At 41.4% G+C, this 18,726-nt stretch overlaps 3 protein-coding genes across 3 annotated transcripts in view; all 3 read right to left on the bottom strand.

The window, feature by feature from the left end:
* Positions 1 to 5,278: 5,278 nt before the first annotated feature.
* Positions 5,279 to 9,545, bottom strand: cyc1 (cytochrome c-1). The gene is made up of 7 exons (XM_008321271.3): positions 9,393 to 9,545; positions 8,592 to 8,782; positions 8,387 to 8,513; positions 7,824 to 7,981; positions 7,568 to 7,728; positions 5,770 to 5,870; positions 5,279 to 5,674 (listed from the first exon to the last, which is right to left on the bottom strand). The coding sequence occupies exons 1-7, from the start codon at positions 9,471 to 9,473 to the stop codon at positions 5,573 to 5,575; spliced, it is 921 nt and encodes a 306-aa protein (XP_008319493.1). The 5' UTR covers positions 9,474 to 9,545; the 3' UTR covers positions 5,279 to 5,572.
* Positions 9,546 to 10,331: 786 nt separating this feature from the next.
* mcm2 (minichromosome maintenance complex component 2) lies at positions 10,332 to 17,385 on the bottom strand. The gene is made up of 20 exons (XM_008321270.3): positions 17,224 to 17,385; positions 16,545 to 16,726; positions 16,230 to 16,402; positions 16,013 to 16,137; positions 15,376 to 15,514; positions 15,190 to 15,287; positions 14,993 to 15,114; positions 14,439 to 14,646; positions 13,981 to 14,115; positions 13,674 to 13,865; positions 13,207 to 13,300; positions 13,036 to 13,114; positions 12,760 to 12,931; positions 12,547 to 12,673; positions 12,355 to 12,467; positions 11,620 to 11,787; positions 11,364 to 11,438; positions 10,905 to 11,087; positions 10,667 to 10,822; positions 10,332 to 10,578 (listed from the first exon to the last, which is right to left on the bottom strand). The coding sequence occupies exons 1-20, from the start codon at positions 17,227 to 17,229 to the stop codon at positions 10,468 to 10,470; spliced, it is 2,658 nt and encodes an 885-aa protein (XP_008319492.1). The 5' UTR covers positions 17,230 to 17,385; the 3' UTR covers positions 10,332 to 10,467.
* Positions 17,386 to 17,651: 266 nt separating this feature from the next.
* flnba (filamin B a) overlaps positions 17,652 to 18,726 on the bottom strand; it is a 62,350-nt gene continuing 61,275 nt past the window's right edge. The window contains exon 46 of the mRNA XM_025060082.1: positions 17,652 to 18,701. Coding sequence (XP_024915850.1) covers positions 18,471 to 18,701 — 231 coding nt within the window. The 3' untranslated portion in view covers positions 17,652 to 18,470. The remainder of the gene's footprint in view (positions 18,702 to 18,726) is intronic.

Genomic DNA, 18,726 nt, shown 5'->3' with positions numbered 1-18,726 from the left:
ATTTCTGGAAAATGATATTTACCAAAATTTTTCTTCTCATAACTCAACCTTATGGAACAATAGAGTAGTAACACTCAAAAGTCAATCTTCAAAAGAAGAATGGTTTGAAAAAGACATAACTTATATCACAGACCTAATGGATGGTAACGTTATCATTTTAAGTTTCACAGACATAACACAAAAAATATAATTTAAACTGTTCTCTGTGAGAACTAATTATGTGAACTAATTCCACTCCCTCCCATCCAAAACGGATCGTGTCTCCCTATCTAGATGTCAATACCCACAAGCAGTTGCATGTGTGATCTCGACAAAGCAGAAGGACAAACTTTTTCAGGTGATTTTGTCCTCCAAGCAGGTGAGGGATGGTGTATGCATGCTATTGCTATTGCATATCTGCTCTTCCAGACAACATGGGTATTCCACAAATGTGCAACTTCCTACAGTTCTTCCTATGTTGAAAGCAAAAATGTCATGGGCAGAATTGTCACTTACATGTATAGGATTTTTGACAGCTGCAGTATAGGGCCTACTGGCTGTGTAGCCTTACTGTCATGGTGAAAAGAAAAGGGCACCATAGCAATGTGTTGAGAACAACATGCACAATGGTGAATTGTAACGTGTTTCAGAGAAGTGTTTATGCCACTGTCATGGGTTAAATGGGTGTCGTTTGTTCACAGAGCATGTGAGAGTTTTTGACCGGAAGATGGCGGTGTGTTTCCACCGCCATAGTGTCGCGAGAGATACAAAACAATTTTATTATTGTAACCGTTATAATCCATTTAACCAAGACAGACATAATGTTTGGTTGTATAAACAGGTGAAACCTTGATATGAACAGCAAAAAATACAAGATGAAACATGCATCTGACATACCTGGATGATGGCAAGGCAACTAAACAATACAAGCTCCTTGTCTAAGAGGTCTCCAGAGAAACAGTCTTTGTCTTTTAGTTTCTGGAAACGATTCATCCAGTACTGGGCATGATGTCTTCTCAAATAGTCCCACTAGCTTTTAATACGTTGGCTGTGATTACTGGACCCAGAGATCTAACAGTTGCCAACGATACAGTGATCCGTACTCCATCGTTAGAACCTCTGCATTTCTGCCATTGTGACATTTTCTGTCCCCAAGTCTGCATGAATTCTGGACGGTGTCCCCATCCTCCTCTCAACTTCATTCATAAAATACCCAGCGATGATCTTAGGATTGTTACTGATTGTTGAATAGGCAAGTAGCCATATCATGAGTCTTGAAAACAAAACCACTGCTCCATTTATACACACTCCAAATGGCTTTGGTTTGTCGTATGAGTCAACATGCCACATAAAATTAAGCCCAGGGTTAAAGTACATGCGCTGCATCAAACAATTTTTCCATCTCTGTTCAACACCACGGGGGTCAAGAAACTTTAACAAATGCCTCACTGTACTTTGGGTGACAATGTACCCAGCTTGGATGCATTTGAGATGGTGGAACTTGTATCCATGGAGCCTTCCGTGCTCCTCCAGTTAATCAATGAGGAACAACACCACCCCAAGAGGGTTGGATTCGTACTTTCTTCGGTACAACCCCATGCATTTTAAAATCCTTCTTAAAGTACGCATACTAATATACAGTAAATCTCATCGACTGGGCCCAATAATTGCAAAATTTCACCATGTCTCAAGCCAAGCATGAAGTAAAATTTAACATATTCTCCGGTCCGGACAGACCACGGCCACGGAATCTACACGAAGAAACAGAGATTCCAACACTACACGGCAGGGCTCCCAGGAGAATTGGGTGAAGAATCTGTCTGACAGAATCCCCACGTAGCCAGAAAAGGACCAGGTCTTGGCCAAAGGGCTGAACTTTGCTGTCTCTCCTGCGCACATCCCCACTGTGGATCTCATCACAGCCACTGAGACAGCCATCAGAAACAACCGATTGAACACCACGGAAGCCAAACAGCTCAGGTTGAAGGTCACCGCGGCTCTCTCCAGTGCTAAACCTCCCCCTTCGAACCTGTCCCTCTCTGAGAGAAAATCACTGGCAGCACTCCAAAAAGACCCAGACGTCACCATCCTTCCAGCAGACAAGGGTAGGTGCACAGTTGTTTTAAACACAACGGACGACCACGCTAAGGTCAAAACACTTCACCCACATACAAAGCACTCTTAGGAACAATACCCGAAAGATTCTCCTCAGTTTCACATAACAAAGAGGCAGGTGACCAAAACCTTTCTGATGAGGACCACAACAACCCGTCAGACTCTTAACGACTCTTAACACTTTCCCAGTTGACCCCAAGGCCCCACCCAACAGGTGGGGCCTTGGGGTCAACTTCAGTTCTAACTGAAGAACCCCTCATACCTCAGTTAGAACTGAAGAATGAGGGGTGAAACGTCTTCTTTTAGAAAATTCACATCCAGTTGCCTAACAGAACTCTTAATCCTTGACCATAACATGGATGACTGAGAATCTTGAAAGTGTTTCATTCTCAGTGAGTGATTCATCCGCAGAGTGATTTGTGAGTCATTCTCGAACCGCACATTACTAAGTGGATGACATTCGGATTAATCCGTCCAACACAGCTGACATGGCTCGGCTCAGAGCACCCACTGGGACACCCCGGACCGATTGACCAACTCCCACTGGAATGCACTTGTTGTCAGGAACCCTAGGGTGGTCAGCCTAAGGGCTGCAGCTCTGCGCCAGTGACACTTGCCCTGGTAAATGAAATCGTCTTATCGGCCAATTATCGTCATTCCCAAGTAAATCCTCACGTTCCCTGAAAACTCGCTCCCGTCTCATTGCGTGGTCCTGTCCCATTAGCGTGGACTTCTAACAATGCTAACGTTGCCATTTCTTTATACATTGTGCATGCTTTTATATCCACCAACATAATTGAAAACATTTGTGTTAATTTTGTGTCTCTCTGATGTGCACATCACTCTGATGACTACTTGTTTTTTACATTTCCCAGCATCACCTTTAAGAGTCACCAAAGGCACGAGTATAATTCACAGTTATGACCATGAATGACCTTTAATGACCTCCAATTGTCATCAAAGATTATATCTCACAATTACGACCCTTAATGACCTTCAGCAACCATTTATGATTTTCATTGAACATTGATGACCTTCACTGACGTCCAATCACCATCCAATGTCCATCACTGACCTTCTGTGACCATCGATTCAGAAGTCCTTTATAATTTAGAAGTCCTTTATCAATTAATATTTACTTTATCATTGTATGATTATAAAGATATAGTTATGGTTTGTACATGGTTTGTTTGTCAATACCTTACTTATAATATTGTTATTAAGTGTAAAAAAAAAGATGGTTTTAACAAACAGGTGCAGTACTGCCCTCTGCAGGATAAATCTGGAACCCAGGTGGACCTCAGTATTTTTCTTGTTGAGGTTTCCTGGCTTGTCCTTTGAAGTGTTTGATGATGTCACTGATTTTGGAGTGTCATAGGTTTCAGTTTTAAAGGATGTTGACACATCCTGGAACACAGCAGGAACAACTGAAGCCACCACCACAATGGAGGGAAACATGAACTGTGAGGTTTTATACATCTGTGAACGTAAGCAGAACATCTGTAAAACTTTATTGGCTGGTACTGAACCTGCATCAACACATCTGCGTTGATCAGCTTCATTTTTTTATTTTTACTCTCAAACATGGTAGACCGTGGCGACGGGCCACATGTTGGCAGAAACCAGCCGCCCTTCTTCATTCTACCAAACGGAGATCGACCCACAGCCACGCAGCTCCCCAACAGTGATATTGCTCTCCTGAACCAGCTGTGGAACCTGGGCATTGATCCATTTGCTTACTTCCAGCAGATGATCATCATGCAGCAGGATGACAACATCTTTGTCGACGGCGAGAACAATGGCAACAACCGGGGTACTAATGAGGACTCTGATAGTTCTGAGGACCAAGAGGAAAACTTCGTCTTTGGTGAAAGTCTTGACCAGCTCTTCAGCAGATCTGACTCCGTCTTCTTCAACTCACTGCCATTTCTTCTTCTCTTTCTGCTATTGGCATTACTGGCATTAATTTTTTTAGATCTCTGTTGTTTATGTCTCTATGCTCCACACCTGTTCCCATGGGGATGTCCTGCAGAAGCTCTGGGTCGTTTTGAGACTCTGTACTTACTCTGTCAAGCCAGGTGATAAGTTCCACTGGTTTCTTCTAGTTTCTTCTTCATAATCAAAAAAATATATTTGTAATAAAAGAATGTTATAATATCAAAAATCAGTGATTTTAGCTTAGAACAAAGTCCATACGCTTTGGCTCAAAAGCAATGTCTCTGTCACCTGGGAAATCCCATCGAATCCCAGTTAGAGAGGTTGGCTCCACCCGCAGAAAGATTCACAAGGGGCTCGTGCGGTGCAGAGTGATTTGAGTTGCGATCGTGAACACTGCTGCCCCTGCGACCCGGTAACTGATAAGAGGACGAAGATGAATGGATGGGTGGACAAAGTCCATAGAGAAAATCAGTGATTTTAACTCACAGGCCAAAGTCCATAGAGAGAAATCAGTGATTTTACCTGGAAAGGGACACTACTTTTACAATGCTAACTCCTGATGGTGGTAAATCTAAAGGATTTTATACAGTAAATATAGAAAATGACAAGTTTGAACTGCTGTGTCCTTGTGATCTGAATGTTCAGAAATTCATAAAAAAATGAGAAAGAAATCAAGTACATAAATCGAGTTAAATGTTAAAAATTTGATAATGTGGCAGTGGTAGCTTAGTGGTTAAGAAAGTGGACTTGGGTCTGCAAGGCACTGTTAGCACATGCTGCTCCTTTGGCACTTGAGCCAACTCACTATGGTCATGGGCAAAACAAAGGTCACTACCTATTTATGGAACGTTGTGCAATGGTTATAAAAACTGAAACAGAAAAGAAAGAGCCTTTGTGCAAGTCAGAAGGAACGGTAGAACAAGGACAACAAGGACTGCCCTTAAGCTATCACTCAAATTTTAGCTAGTGCTGGTGAAGATGAAAGCTGATGCTGATTAACAGTCCATGTTGAACCATTTGAGAAGAACCTTCTTAGAAAAGGGGCATGCTGACAATAGTGATCATGACACACACAGCAAGGAGAATGACTGGCTGAGCTGTCGGCATGAACTTGCTGTCTGTTTAAACACACAACCACACAGTTAAAAAACAAAAAATGGAAAAGAATATTTTCAAATATTTCTGATCAGTCTTTTAAATTCTTTATTTACAGTAAGTTGCTGGAAACATAAACAAAACAGTAGACTTTCCTTAAACATAATTTATTTTTATTTTTTTACAATAAAACAGAGCTTAGATCCACCGAGGACACAAGAAGTGATATCACATGAGTTTTTGAGTGGATGTCCGTGGCTATGACATGAAGCAAACAATAAAATGGTTTGGTTTCAGATCCATGGAAGATCAGCTTCTGTTGTTTGAGATGTTTGTCCTGCAACAACAATGAGCATGTCTGATCTGAGACACTGCTGTCTCTGCTGTGGATGTCGAGCTCTGTGTGGGTAATGGTTTGAGACAGCAGCTCCCTCTGGTGGAAATTTTATTTGGGTCTGTAGGCGATCTTCCTGCTCTTCAGCACAGACCAGCGATGTCTCTTCATGTAGTAGAGGAGGGGGGTGATAAGGGCTGTGCCCAGCAGCAGCTTATCACACGCACGCACACACACACAAACACACACAGTGTTGTTAGTGGTAGTTTTTCCACATCAGTGTAAAGTTTGTCTCTCTGATGTCATACCTTGAGTCCCATGCGTTTGCGTTGGTCGTGCTCTGGCTCGGCAGCCCACCTAAGAAACGTGCAAACATCCTTAGCCACTTGACTCATGGTGGCAGGAGTTCCTGTGGAGTTAGAAAAGTAAACGAGTGAACATTCAAGTCTAAGTAGAAGTATATATATATATATATATATACACACATATAACTACACTTCAAAAGTTTGGGTTCACTGTACTTGTGTTTGAAGTGTGTTTTTTTTTTCAAAGAAGATGACTTGAATCAGATATTGTTATAGTCTACACATTCTATACATTGCTAATGTGTTGACTGCAACTGCTGGTTTTGTAAGGAATATCTACATAGGTGTGTGGAGGCCCCTTTCAAGCAATCATTACTTCAGTGTGCTAATGGTATATATTGTGTTAGCTAATGACAATAGAAGGCTATTGGATGAGGGTGATAGAAAACCCTTGTACAATTATGTTAGCACAGCAGAAAACAGATCTACTGGTTAGAGAAGTTATAAAATTAGCATTGCGTTGAGCTAGTCAAGTATCTGAAACATCACCTTTGTACGTTCAATTATACTCCGGTGCTAGAAAAACGGCACTCACAAGTGAAACTCGACAGTCTTTTTGTGTCCATTCTATGTGAGAAACAGCCAGGAAACATAAGATTTCCTACAACGGTGTGTACTATTGTCTTCAGAGAATAGCACAAACTAACTCTTGGCTCTAACTAGAGAAGAAAGAGAAATAGGAGGCCCCAGTGCACAACTGAGCAAGAGTTCATTAGAGTCTTGTTTGAAAAATAGGCACCTCACAGGTCCTCAACTGACAGTATCCTTAAATGGTACCTGGAAAATGCCAATGTCAATATCTACAGTGAATAAGTGACTTTCGGATGCTGGTCTTCCACGTAGAATGGCTTAAAAAAATAGCTGTATCTGAGACTGGCTAATAAATGGAAAGGATTAATATGGGTGATTTGAAGTTTGTTGGCTCTGAGACTGGCTAATAAATGGAAAGGAGTAATATGGGTGATTTGAAGTTTGAGGTGTTGGATCACACAGAAGAATATTTGTAAGACGCAGAACAAGTTAAGAGATGCTGGAAGAGTGCCTGACACCATCTGTCAAGCATGATGGAGGTAATGTGATGCTTTGGGGATATTTTGGTGCTGGTAAAAAGGGAGCTCTGTACAAGGTTTGAAATAAGTAAGGCTATCACTCCATTTTGCAACACCATGCCATATCCTGTTCCTGCCTGATTGGAACCAATTTCATCTTACAACAGGACAATGATCCAAAGCACACCTCCAAAATTTTGCAAAATACTATTTAGGGAGAAAGCAGACGGTTATTGTGTCTGTAATTGAGTGGCCAGCGAAGTCACCTGATCTCAACCCCATTGTGCTGTTGAGGAAGCAGCTTGAATGTACAGTATGTTACGCTAGACGTAACCATCAAGTCAATCCAAGTTGTAGGAGGCGCTTCAGGAAGTGTCGAGTGACATTTCTTCAAAATACCTCAACAAATGAACAGTTAGGTTTGCTGCAAAGGGAGTATTTTTTAAGAAAATCAAAGTTTGAAGGGGAAAATTATTATTTCAAATAAAAAGTAATTTCTAATCTTGTCAATGTCTTGACTAATATATATACGTATATATACACGATATTTATTTTTTTATCATGTTTACTGCACAACATTTCAAACTGTGAAGTAGTGCAGTGGGCTTAACGTCCGCTGCCTCACAGTGAGAGAGTCAAGGGTTTGATGTGTGGTCTAAAAGATCACAGAATGGACATGAACGTTGCCTCACCATCATCGTACTCCAGGATTTCATTGTAGATAGGTGGAGCCATTCCAATGGCCTGTCCTGGGAAGTAGGGGTTGTAGTAGAGTCCTTCTCTGACTTCGACACCAGCAGGGGGCTCACAGTATCCTGTTAGCAGACTGAAGACATAATCCTCCCCTCCATGTCTGACAGGACAGGTGACAGAGGTCAGGTGTGAGCTTTACTGCTGTACCTGTGGTTGTTCAACTTTATGTGTAATCAATTTTTAGGGCGGCGTTACCGGGCATTGACGATGTAGCTGAGGTCTGGAGGCAGAGCTCCATTGTTGGCTGCTCTGGCAGCTTCGGGGTTTGAATACGGTTTTGGAAAGTAATCGGACAACTTTCCTGGACGCGTGAACATCTCTCCACTCTCATCAGGTCCGTCAACCACCTCAATCTGAAAAACATCACATGATTACTAAAAACCAATCCTGTTATGTCATGTTGTCCAGTGGTTTTTATTAGCATGCATCAGACATCAGTAGGTACATAGGTAAGTACTACTGACATCTAGGACTAGGAGCAAAACAAAAGGTATGTGGTACCAAGCCTCAGGATCTTGGCACCATGTGCCTCCTGAAATCTGTCTCATTATTTTTCACTTATCTGTTTTCAAAAAACTAAGTATTTTTTTTAAGTTTCTGACCTGGAAAAATAAATGCACAAAGACAGAAACGGAATGACTTTCTGAAAAGTGTCAGTCAGGGTGAAATCAAAAACTGTGGACTAATAGAGAACATGATGGCTGACTGACCTATACTTGAGCTCTAATAATAAAAAAAGGAACAAAACTAAGGTTGACCTCCTCTGCCAGGGCCTTGACCTCGGCCTCTGTGTGTGACACTCCCACCAGGTTCCTGAAGGCCAGGTACTCCATGCTGTGACAGGCTGAACACACCTGCTTATAAACCTGGTAACCACGACGCACACTGCAACACACAGACAAACACAGAGTTAGTGTCACGTGTGTCACACTCTGACATTACCACTGCTGTAGGAATGGTCACCTGGCATGGTCCAGAGAGGACAGAGGTCCAGCATGACTCCAGGGATACTGAGGCGGGTGAAGCTCCAAGTCAGAGGCCCTTACCGACTGTTGCAGCATTAGAGCCAGTCCTGCTCCGCCAGCAGACACCACAGCCACTGTAGCCGCAGCAACTTGCTTTGACCGTGACAGGGAGGAGAAAGACATGTTGGCCTGAGGAGACAAAGGCACAGGTATGAATGTCTGAGAAAGACGCACAAGACTGAAAGGAATCCGGAGAGGAGAGAATAACCAAACAAAATATGTAACCGGAAATAGATATTTTTCACCGGAAATCAGTGCAGTCCTTGAAACGCTAACTGGACAGCATTGTGCATAAAGGTCTCACCACAACTAGTTTTAGTTGTACCCGTAAAATTAATAATCTTATGACAATGTATACAATTAGCTACAAACTCACAGGGAACTGAACATAAATGATTTACTTCTGAAAAGGTACCGAGTTTCGTGATATGCGTAAGCTAACCGGCTAAGTATTGTCGTCCACTAAAACCTAATCATAACCTAAGTTATAATTTAAAAACGGCTAACAATTTAAATTTAAAGTTATGATGTGATTACACTTACAATCCGCCTCATTTTCAAATACTGCCTTAAACAAGTAGGACTGCCGGTGACCTTGCGTCACCCCGCAGCATCGCTGAAGCTAACATGGCAGCACTTCTTAAGAACGAATACCTTTAAGACAAAACGTTTTTTTAATTTATTTACATAATCACATTTTCTCGTGCGTTCATTTAATTCCGCCGCTTGACTGACGTACCCTTGACGTGTGAACAATTCTGGGGGTGCTGAGCAGAGCTCTCCCGCTGCCGGCTTGCACAACTGCCCGTAACGCCGCCATCTTGTCCGCTGTTGCTCGTATACAGTGAAAGTCGGGAGCTGCTGTAGTTGCACCCGGAAATGAATAGAAATTCCGGCTACAATCTTTTCATATTAAAGAAGAATTAAAGGGTTGATTCCATCTACAGTGTTTTGGGACGTTCTAAAGTTCTAAAATTCGACAACAGTTCAGATCACAAAAGCGTAAACTCTCAATTGTTACATTGTTTTTGTTATTGTTTTAGCTCGCCTTTGTTCTGAAATTAACAATTTATAACCGGAAGTTGAAATATACGTCGATTAGAAGAACAGGTAATTTGCCCTTGTCCTTAAATCGCCTTTTAAGTAAAATCGTTCATCTGACGCATTAGCACTATTGTATAAGTTATTCATCAATCGCTATAAAGCAAAGCTAAAAAGTATCTCCAAACAGTGGCCGAAGATGAAACATGTACGCAAAAAGGGCTATTGTAGCTTAGCCGTGGCGACAAGCTTAAAGTAGTTAGACGCTAACTAAAGTCTGACCATAGAAACGTCTTATATGTGGTCACGTCGTCCACGTTTCTTCTGCTTTTTTCACTTATTAATGAAGACTTGATTTGTCTTTGTGATAGTCTGGTGGACCTGCAGTTATGTGAAGGCTGTACTGATTGTCTGCAAACAATAGCAACTTTTTAATCCATCAATAAATCAGATGTTCAAAAAATTAACTCTGTAGTTTGACATTTGTTGTGTGGTGAAGCCAATTGTGTCACACAGTAAAAACCTTTAGATATTCTGAGTTCATAATTACGTTGTGGAATGTGATGGTTCCCTCTGTTTTTAAAATAAAACAATTTTGTTGTTTGGAGCCTTTAAACATCAATCACTGACAAACAAAACTAGTAGAAAAAGCACTTTATTATCAAACACACACAATCAAACAATCTTCAGACAAACATTCTGTTTAACGTTGTAAACGTTAAAAAGCAGATATTTACAGCATCGGGAGGAGAAACAGAAAGAGGCCCCTGTTCCTAAAACTGTTGCAGGATATGTTTCTTCTTTGAGTCAAAGGTGAACTTGTTAGAGGTAAAGAGGTCACTGCTGTAGAAGTTGGAGAGGTTATGAATGTTGATCTGCCTCGCCTGGATGAGGAGGAGGGGTAAAGTTAGGATGTGGTTCCATTTTTATTTTTTTTACAAACCTAAGCTCAGACCTGGACCTGGTTCTTACCTTGTCTTGCAGCTCCTTTTCAGGAACCTCAATGGTGTCCTGTTGGAGTCCGTATCGGTTCCTCTGGTAGTTGAGCCGCTCTGACACCAGCTGTTTAAGGAGAAACAGCAGCAGTTCGTTGTTGTCCCGGCGGAAGGACAAAAACCTAGCAAAAGTCTAGACAGAAAACAGTGTCAGTGTCAGTGTTTGTGGGATTGATAGTGTGCGCGTGTGTGTGTGTGTAAGTAGCTGCTCTCACCTTCCTCATGCTCCTCATCACACTGAACTTTTGTGTGTTGATGAAGCTCTCCAACATGACTCTGATGGCCATGTTCACGTCCTCTTCTAGGACGTAGTCCCTCAGGTGGATCTTGGCGTGGGCCTCAGCCATACGTATCATGGACTCGATGTGACGGACGGTGATGGGAATACTGCCTGTAGCCTGTGTACCAGAAAGTTAATGTGTCAGAATACCATTGAGAAGAACTAGTTGGACAGGATAAGCACAGGAGAAGTAGGTTTGGCCAATCAGCAGTCCAATGATGTGCTGGTAAAGATCACATGACCAATATATGGTTGGTTCCATAGCGTAGCAGTTAGCACGCCTGCCTCTGAAGTAAGAACCAGCAGCAGAGATTGATGGACTTTAATGTATGGACGTGTCCAGGCAGAGACAGTCAGACAGACTGATAGCCAGTCAAACAGACAGAGGACTAACCATGGACTCTTTCCTCAGGTCACTGTAGATCTGAGCCACTTTGTCCTGGTCCATCTGGTTCAGTTTAGGATGCATCTGAGGAAAACAAACAAGATGTTTAAAAAAACAGATTATTTTATAAGTGACTTTAAAAACAAATACTTTATAATTCATTGCCTCAGAAAATAATTTAGCAGGAAAATGTAATTATATTAAGGATCTCTTTAAGTTTTTCCAGGACCAAGTTTGAATTATAGTTGTCTGGATTTTTGCCTACCCTTTCTTTGGCATAGATGATGTATTTCCTGAGAAGTTCCTGTGGAACCGGAGGAACATCTGAGGAGTTGGGGAGGAGTAGCTCCTCCAAGGCGGCAAGGCTCTCCTCTTTTTGACCAGGATGGTGTTTGATGTGGGAGCCCACCACAAAACGAGCCAGCATCTCATCCTGGAAACAGACCAACAAGACTAATGAGACCATGGAAAAAAAGAAAAAAAAAACAACTACGAACAACTATTTTAACTATTTTAAATTTTAACTAAAATTGCCCTAGTTGTTGTACGGTTCGGTTGATTTCGTTTACTAAACAAGCCAACAATATCAGGCGGTATTTGCCAGTATTTCTTCCACTGTGCTATTTTCTTTATTCTATAAATCACCATGGGACCTAAAAAAGCTCATGAAAGGCAGAAAGAAAAATTGTTAGAATGACAATAGAAGTGAAAATAGATTATACAAATGAGAAAGAATAGCGCTCGTGTTTCAGATCTGGCTTTACAGTTAGTCGTCGATTAGTACCGAGTAAAAGAAGCTAAGGTTGCCAAAGGAGTTACTGATCACCAAGCAAAGGTCTCAAACATTAGAAGTGGAAAAGTTGCTTCTGATTTGGAATAAAGACGTTAGCTTGAGTTTTCAAACCTTTCGGTTCACGATTGGCCTTCAGGAACAAATTAATTAAAAAAAAAAAAAAAAAAAAAGAGGTTCCACTGTAGTTCAGTTAAAACATCTCATCACCTGAACTGGGTCAACTGTGTCTCTCACAACACACAGGACATCAAACCGGGACACAATGGGTTCAGTCAGATCAACATTCTCAGAGAAGGTCAGCGAGGGGTCGTAGCGGCCACCTGAAAGAAGACAACCCAAACCCTTTAAAAACATGAACGTAAACCCTTCTCAGAGCCATGTGCTTAGTGGCATCAGTACCAATTGGATTAGAAGCTGCAATGACGGTGCAGCGAGCCTGCAGCGAGGTAACGATTCCAGCCTTGGAGATGGAGATGCTCTGTTGTTCCATGGCCTCATGGATACTGGTCCTGTCAGCGTCATTCATCTAGACCACCCAGAAACACGGGCAAGGTCAGGTTTTGGTTTGGTTCGTTCTAGTTCTGTTCCTGAGAATCTTGATTCCCCCCTTACCTTATCAAACTCATCAATAAGACAAACTCCACGATCAGCCAGAACCAGAGCTCCAGCCTCCAGCGTCCACTCTCGACTGACGGGATGCCTCTGAACATAAGCTGTCAAACCTACGGCCGATGCGCCTTGACCCGTGGTGAACACAGCACGACTGGACACCTTCTCCACGTACCTGCACCCATGTTACAAAAGTCTGGTTCAGGTTCTTTACAGGCTGAGGTTCTCACCTGGCATTCTTTACTTGGAGCTAATCCCCACAGGTCATTCAGTACATACTTGAGAAACTGAGACTTGGCAGTTCCTGGGTCTCCACATAAGAGAACATTAATGTCTCCACGGACCTTGTGTTTTCCACCTGGAACAGAGAGATGTCAGTAAACCAGAAGAAGGTCCAAGGACAAGCCTGCATCAGCCTGCATCTTACTGACATTTGGTCTGAGTTCTCACCTGGGTTCTTAGGTTCTCCTCCAAACAGGGCCAGGGCCAAAGCTCTCTTGATGTCCTCATGTCCGTAGATAGACGGAGCCATGCTGGCAAAGATCTGCAAAACAGACCAGAGCAATGAATCTCAGAGTTAGTGCAGGGACCAGGACTGAACACCAGACCTTGGACTAAGGAGCTGGCTTCTTTACAAACTAAGACCAGTAAAGATCTTAAGCGTACTGCAGTACAATCAATATTTCTGAAGTCAACTTCTTGTACAAGCTCTTAGTTCAAACAAAAATGTAAAGCAACTTTCACTGTTTTCTACATTCAAGTCATTCTTTAGCTATTTTTTAGCTAACACTTAGCAATAATTTAAGCAAAATCATACTTCTTTTTTTGCTAGCTTGAATGTTTTGCATAGTTTTTATGTTTGACTCTCAGGTCCTACTTTCTCAACAACGTTAAGATTTCTGCCGACATTCGCTCACCCTCTCTCCTACACGCTCATCCTTGGAAAGAGCCACTATGGCTTTGACGTCCTCATCTGTCAGCTCGTCCACTGCCACTCCCTCATCCCTCCGGCTGATGTGATTGGCGAGGATGACAGTAGCAAAGACGGGAAAGCCATTGGCCATGTTCAAGGACCCGTCGTAGTTGTTGTGGTAAACTCCTGTCAGCTCCTGACAGGAAACAGGAAAAAAAAAAAGATACAGATTTAAAATTAGCTTTTTGAAATCAGGTGCAAACCAATTTTTGGTTTGTTTGATGGACGGCCAATTAAAACTAAGGACTCACAATCTCGTCTCCGGGTTTGCAGCTGTCCACCAGATCAGCCAGAAGGATGGCATCTTTGGAGCGTGGGAGTCGACCTGCAGCCACTTTTCCAGGACTTTCCTGGATTGTGATCCTTTGGTAGTTCTGATAAACGGTCTACAGCAGAGGAACATGGTTCTGTTTAATAACGGAGAAAACTGAGGACCGTTAACAGTTTAAAGTTTAAATAAAAAGGCAAACTTTCCTTCAAATGACATGTCCATTGTCACATAACAAACGTTGTTGGTTATGCTAACTCCATTTACTAAGCAGATAATTAGAGGCTTTCACTAAATGTCAGTTTTTTTAATCAAATGTTAACATCCTGTTCCTGAAGACAGATTTAAGACCTGAGTTTAGACTTGAAATCCTAAAGAAGAACACAACAATATTCACATGGCATAAAGTCAACAATCAGTCATTAATAATTTGAGCCCCACCTCCTCCATGTTTATCTCAAAAGGTCCCTGGGACTGACATTCCGGACAGGAGCCAGGCTTCACTTCCTGGTTCTGGGACTGGAAGTATGGTCCCAGGACAAAATTACACTTGTTACAGTTGTACTTGATCATTCCAAGCTGAGGGAGGACACCAGTGCAGCTGCTGACCACACCGCTTGTCCGGATCAACTGGTTCAGGTGCAGCTGCCTGAAGGAGCAGGATCAGAACAGAGGAGGAGTTCAGTCACTCATCTTTTAGAAGACTGTGCAGTTCTTTAACAAAAACTCCCCCAAACCTCACAGAAAAAAACAGTGATTTTTTTTTCTCTAAAGAGACTCAGCAGTTGTTGATCCACTGCTGCCTCATCACTTGTTGTAATCAGTTTCTCTTTGACCTTACTGCTTTGTTCTGATTTTCCTCAGTGACAAACTGTCAACAGGGGGCAGCAGCAGACCAGTAGCTACTGTGTTCCTGTAAGCTAAAACCACGTTATTTTCTTCACAGAGAATTATCCATCAAAGGGCTGCCCTCTACAGGATATCCTAGCACTGACCTGAGTGAGCGGATCTCCTCCACTAGGGGCAAGTTGCTGATGCGGACATGGATCTCATGGACAATCCGATCATATTTTGGGAACATAGCCAAAACTACTTCTTTAGCTGCTTCATCAAAGATCTAACGAGAGACAAACAAACTCTTTATCCCATGATCCTGACTCAGCCGGTATCAACAGATCTGCCGTTTACAGACCTTTAGCATCTCAGTGGGAGACTCAGGAAGGAAGTAGGCCAAGACATGTTCTCGGGCTGCCAGATCTTCATAGTTCACCACTAAACTCTCCTTATTCTCTGTAGGAGTTCCACAAACAACTGTTAAAGGTGCGGGAGCTAAGGTGGATTTTTTTTTGATAAAACTAAAGACACCTATGTTGGCTACCTTTGCACATGTCGCTAATCTTCTCCTTAAAGACGTTGTGTCCATTCTGGTCCACATGGGTCCTCAAGAAGTTTTTAAAACGGTTGTAGATTTCTAGTCTGGGAGCAGCCATGGAGACCCACTCCCTCACTGTGTGGCCCTGAAAAAAAAATGGACAGAGAGTGCTAAAAGCTAGCAAATAAAAGAAAACAGTAGCATCAAAAACACCCACAAACTTCACATAAAATATTGAGCTGATTTATATTTAGACAGACTTCAGATTAGACTAGGAAGAGCTAGCACAGAATAACATTAACACAAACCAGTGACCAGATTAAACTAGGCCCAATAATATATCGGGCAATTTAACCAGAAGCGGTTTAAAGTGGTTTCAAATGGTGCACTCTTTATGACACATTTTAAGCTTTAACCATGTGTGGCAAACTTTAAACATTGTTACCATTTATTTTGTACAAATAAACCTTTTAAGTTTTAGCTTAAAACTTAAGCTAGTTTTGGCTCAGGTTTAATCAAGATTTAGTAACCAACACCCTGAAACCATTTCTGATGAGAAACATCAAGTTTTATTAGCTTAAGCAAAAATGTTGTTGTTATTTTGTTGTTGTGTCACCACAGTGGTACTGATGCTGGAACCAACCTTCATGTCCTCCAGGTTCTCAATGCTCTCAATCATCTCTTCATCATCTCCTTCCACACCCTCTGCTGCTCGCTCTGCCAACCGTCGTCTACGGGCTGCTGGACGCTCGTCCTCGTCTTCACTGTCTGGAAAAAAGGAAAAAAAAGGAAACTTATTATTTCACATCAATTTCAACTTTTGACCCTGACCCATAACCCAAGCTCCACACTGTCCTCACCGTAGAGCAGTCCTCTTCTCAGTCTTCCACTGACTCCCTGCTCCCTGTCTCTCCTCCTCATCTCCTCCTCGGCCATAGCTCGAGCTGTGGGCGACAGCTCCGACAGGTCCTCTTCATCTAGGTCCAAACCCTCAGCCTCATATTGGTCTAGGGCCGGGATTGGTCGGTAGTCCCTGGGGAGGGCAAGACAACACAAGGATGAAAGACAGTTTCTCAAACTTAGTCAGAGTTAAATTTAAGTTTGTATTATTAACCACTAACACTAATGATATCATCAAATCAGATAAAAACATGAATGCTGTATTGGAAACACACCTCTCCATTCCGTCTCCAATCAGCTCTTCCCCATCTTCCTCCTCCTCAGCCAGATGTCCATCTCCCAGAAGCCCCTCTGACTCATCCTCAAAGGGTGGAAGGTCTCGACCAGGACTGGATGTCAGATCTCCTCTCCTGGAGACGTGATTCGGGCTGGTGGCCTGGAAGGACTCTGAAGAATCCTGAATATCAAAAATGCATTTATTTCTTTATTTTATTTTATTTCTAAAACATGACTTTCTACACTTTTCTACACTGACTTTTTTGTTAAACCAAATAAAATCAATATTTACACATATGTGAAACAGAAAATATTTATTACATTTCTATATAGTAGAAATACTAACAATTATAAAATAAACAATTGAGTTTGAATTAATATAGGACTTAAAAGGATAAGAACACTGTTTAAAAACTGGACCAGTTTTTCTGTTCTGTGACTTCAAAAGGAATTTTACATTTTTAGACCCTTACTGAACCTCAATAAACGTCCCAGCATTTTTCATAAATGACAAAACTAGATGATATTGTCCATGTCCGTCTTTGAATACACGAAATAAAAGACGTTCACTGATAATTAAAACAGCAACGCGTGATGATACTCTTCGTTCTCTGTAACAACTTGACATTGTTTAAGAAAAATTAAAAACTTTATATTATCGATTTAAAGATTACTCACTGCCATGTTTTCGTTTTCGTTCTTGCTGCAGCTGCTGTGTCTGTTTCTGTTGCTCTGAAACTCTCTTCTTCCGCAGCCTCCTTTCGCGGGGAAAATACCACGTGGTACATAAAGCCCGCGAAAAATGTTCAATAATCATCAAGTACTCAGACGTTGTGAGTTGTGATTGGCAGAATTGTCCTCATAGAGGTGGAGTTACAAAAATAGGGCGGGATCTATACGTTTGTGCCAGCAAAGAGCGACGAGCATTAACTCTGACTCTGACTTTAAACGTCATTATAGGCTTTCAACAGCTTCCCTTTTCCGGAAAAAGGCAGCTTGTGGCGGAAATACGTCCGCAGTAGACGGCAATTCTAAATACTGTATTACGATAAACTAACATATAAATACTGCATACTGCTGGAAAAGAAACACAAATAAGCATGTTGTTGTTTGTATTTCTCAACTGTTTATTTGTGTTTAGTCAAAATGATGAAATTATTAATATGGGAAAATGTAAAGAGAAATATACAAGAGTATATTAGATTCAAAATCTTATTTAATTGTTATTAAAATATGATATTGTTATCTTTAATTGGTTCCAACTTTTGACTTATTTTGTTTCAACATTTACTATTTTCTGCAAAAAATATTCTCATGGGAGTACAACTTCCTCTAACAGATTATTGTGTGGTTGCTGATCAAACATTTTAAAAGAGACAATGTTCATCCAGTTGCTGCTGACTTTTATTTTCAGGTATATCATCATCATCTCTCTGGTCATTGTTGTTTTCCATTAAAATAAAAAAAAGAAGCAGAAACCAGTTTTTAATGATTTTAATGATAAATAACAATTATGCTGGTTATGTTTTTGAATTCTTCTCTCCAATCTGATTTGGCTTTGTCTCTTTGAATAAAGGTCAGTAGAACTAGAATGCTGTTGTCTTTCTTAAATTTGATTTCATGTACTAAATTTGTAATTTTATTTTATCATAGAATTCTCTTAAAGCTGAGGAAGGAAATATTTGATTCCAACGTTTGTTTCTGGATCAGAAAACATGGAAATTTGACTTATCTTGAAATTTGACTTGGAAACTTGATACCTTTTGAAGCAAACAAATGTTCTGAAAAGAAAATGTTTTTAAAAACCATAAAAAAAAAAGAAAAGATAAAATCAGGAGACACGGGAAGTTTTCCTTGTTTTATGATGACACAGTAGTAAAAACCAAACAGCTTTCAGGTTTTTCTGGTGCAATCTTCCTGGTGCATTACATAACAAGAACATGAAATGGGGAACCAGGAACATGGTCATCACCCCACTTCACTATCAGCTGATAAGTTCCAGCCTTTCTCAGAATGTAACTGACATCATACTGCAAGTCTCCTAGATGTTTGACCAGAACCTCCTCACAGGAAACCTGAGGTCCATGGAAACCAACCAGCAGAACATTTGTACCTGAGTAGAAGCAGGAATGACTGGTTGGAGAATTTGCGGGAACCTGGTGGCCAACCCAACCCAAACAG

This window comes from Cynoglossus semilaevis, chromosome 11, assembly GCF_000523025.1.
Source record: "Cynoglossus semilaevis isolate Cse_v1.0 chromosome 11, Cse_v1.0, whole genome shotgun sequence".
Lineage (NCBI taxonomy): Eukaryota > Metazoa > Chordata > Actinopteri > Pleuronectiformes > Cynoglossidae > Cynoglossus > Cynoglossus semilaevis.
This window is presented reverse-complemented; position numbering and strand designations above follow the sequence as displayed.

Excerpts from the sequence above, each read along its gene's own strand:
- cyc1 (XM_008321271.3), bottom strand. The coding sequence starts at position 9,473 with ATGGCGGCGTTACGGGCAGTTGTGCAAGCCGGCAGCGGGAGAGCTCTG. Across the intron at positions 5,871-7,567 it reads AATCCTGGAGTACGATGATG|GAACTCCTGCCACCATGAGT; the intron begins GTGAGGCAACGT and ends CTAACTCCACAG. Across the intron at positions 5,675-5,769 it reads GCAAACGCATGGGACTCAAG|CTGCTGCTGGGCACAGCCCT; the intron begins GTATGACATCAG and ends GCGTGTGATAAG.
- mcm2 (XM_008321270.3), bottom strand. Across the intron at positions 12,468-12,546 it reads TGCAGCTTCTAATCCAATTG|GTGGCCGCTACGACCCCTCG; the intron begins GTACTGATGCCA and ends GTCTTCTTTCAG. Across the intron at positions 11,439-11,619 it reads TCATCTATGCCAAAGAAAGG|ATGCATCCTAAACTGAACCA; the intron begins GTAGGCAAAAAT and ends TGTTTTCCTCAG.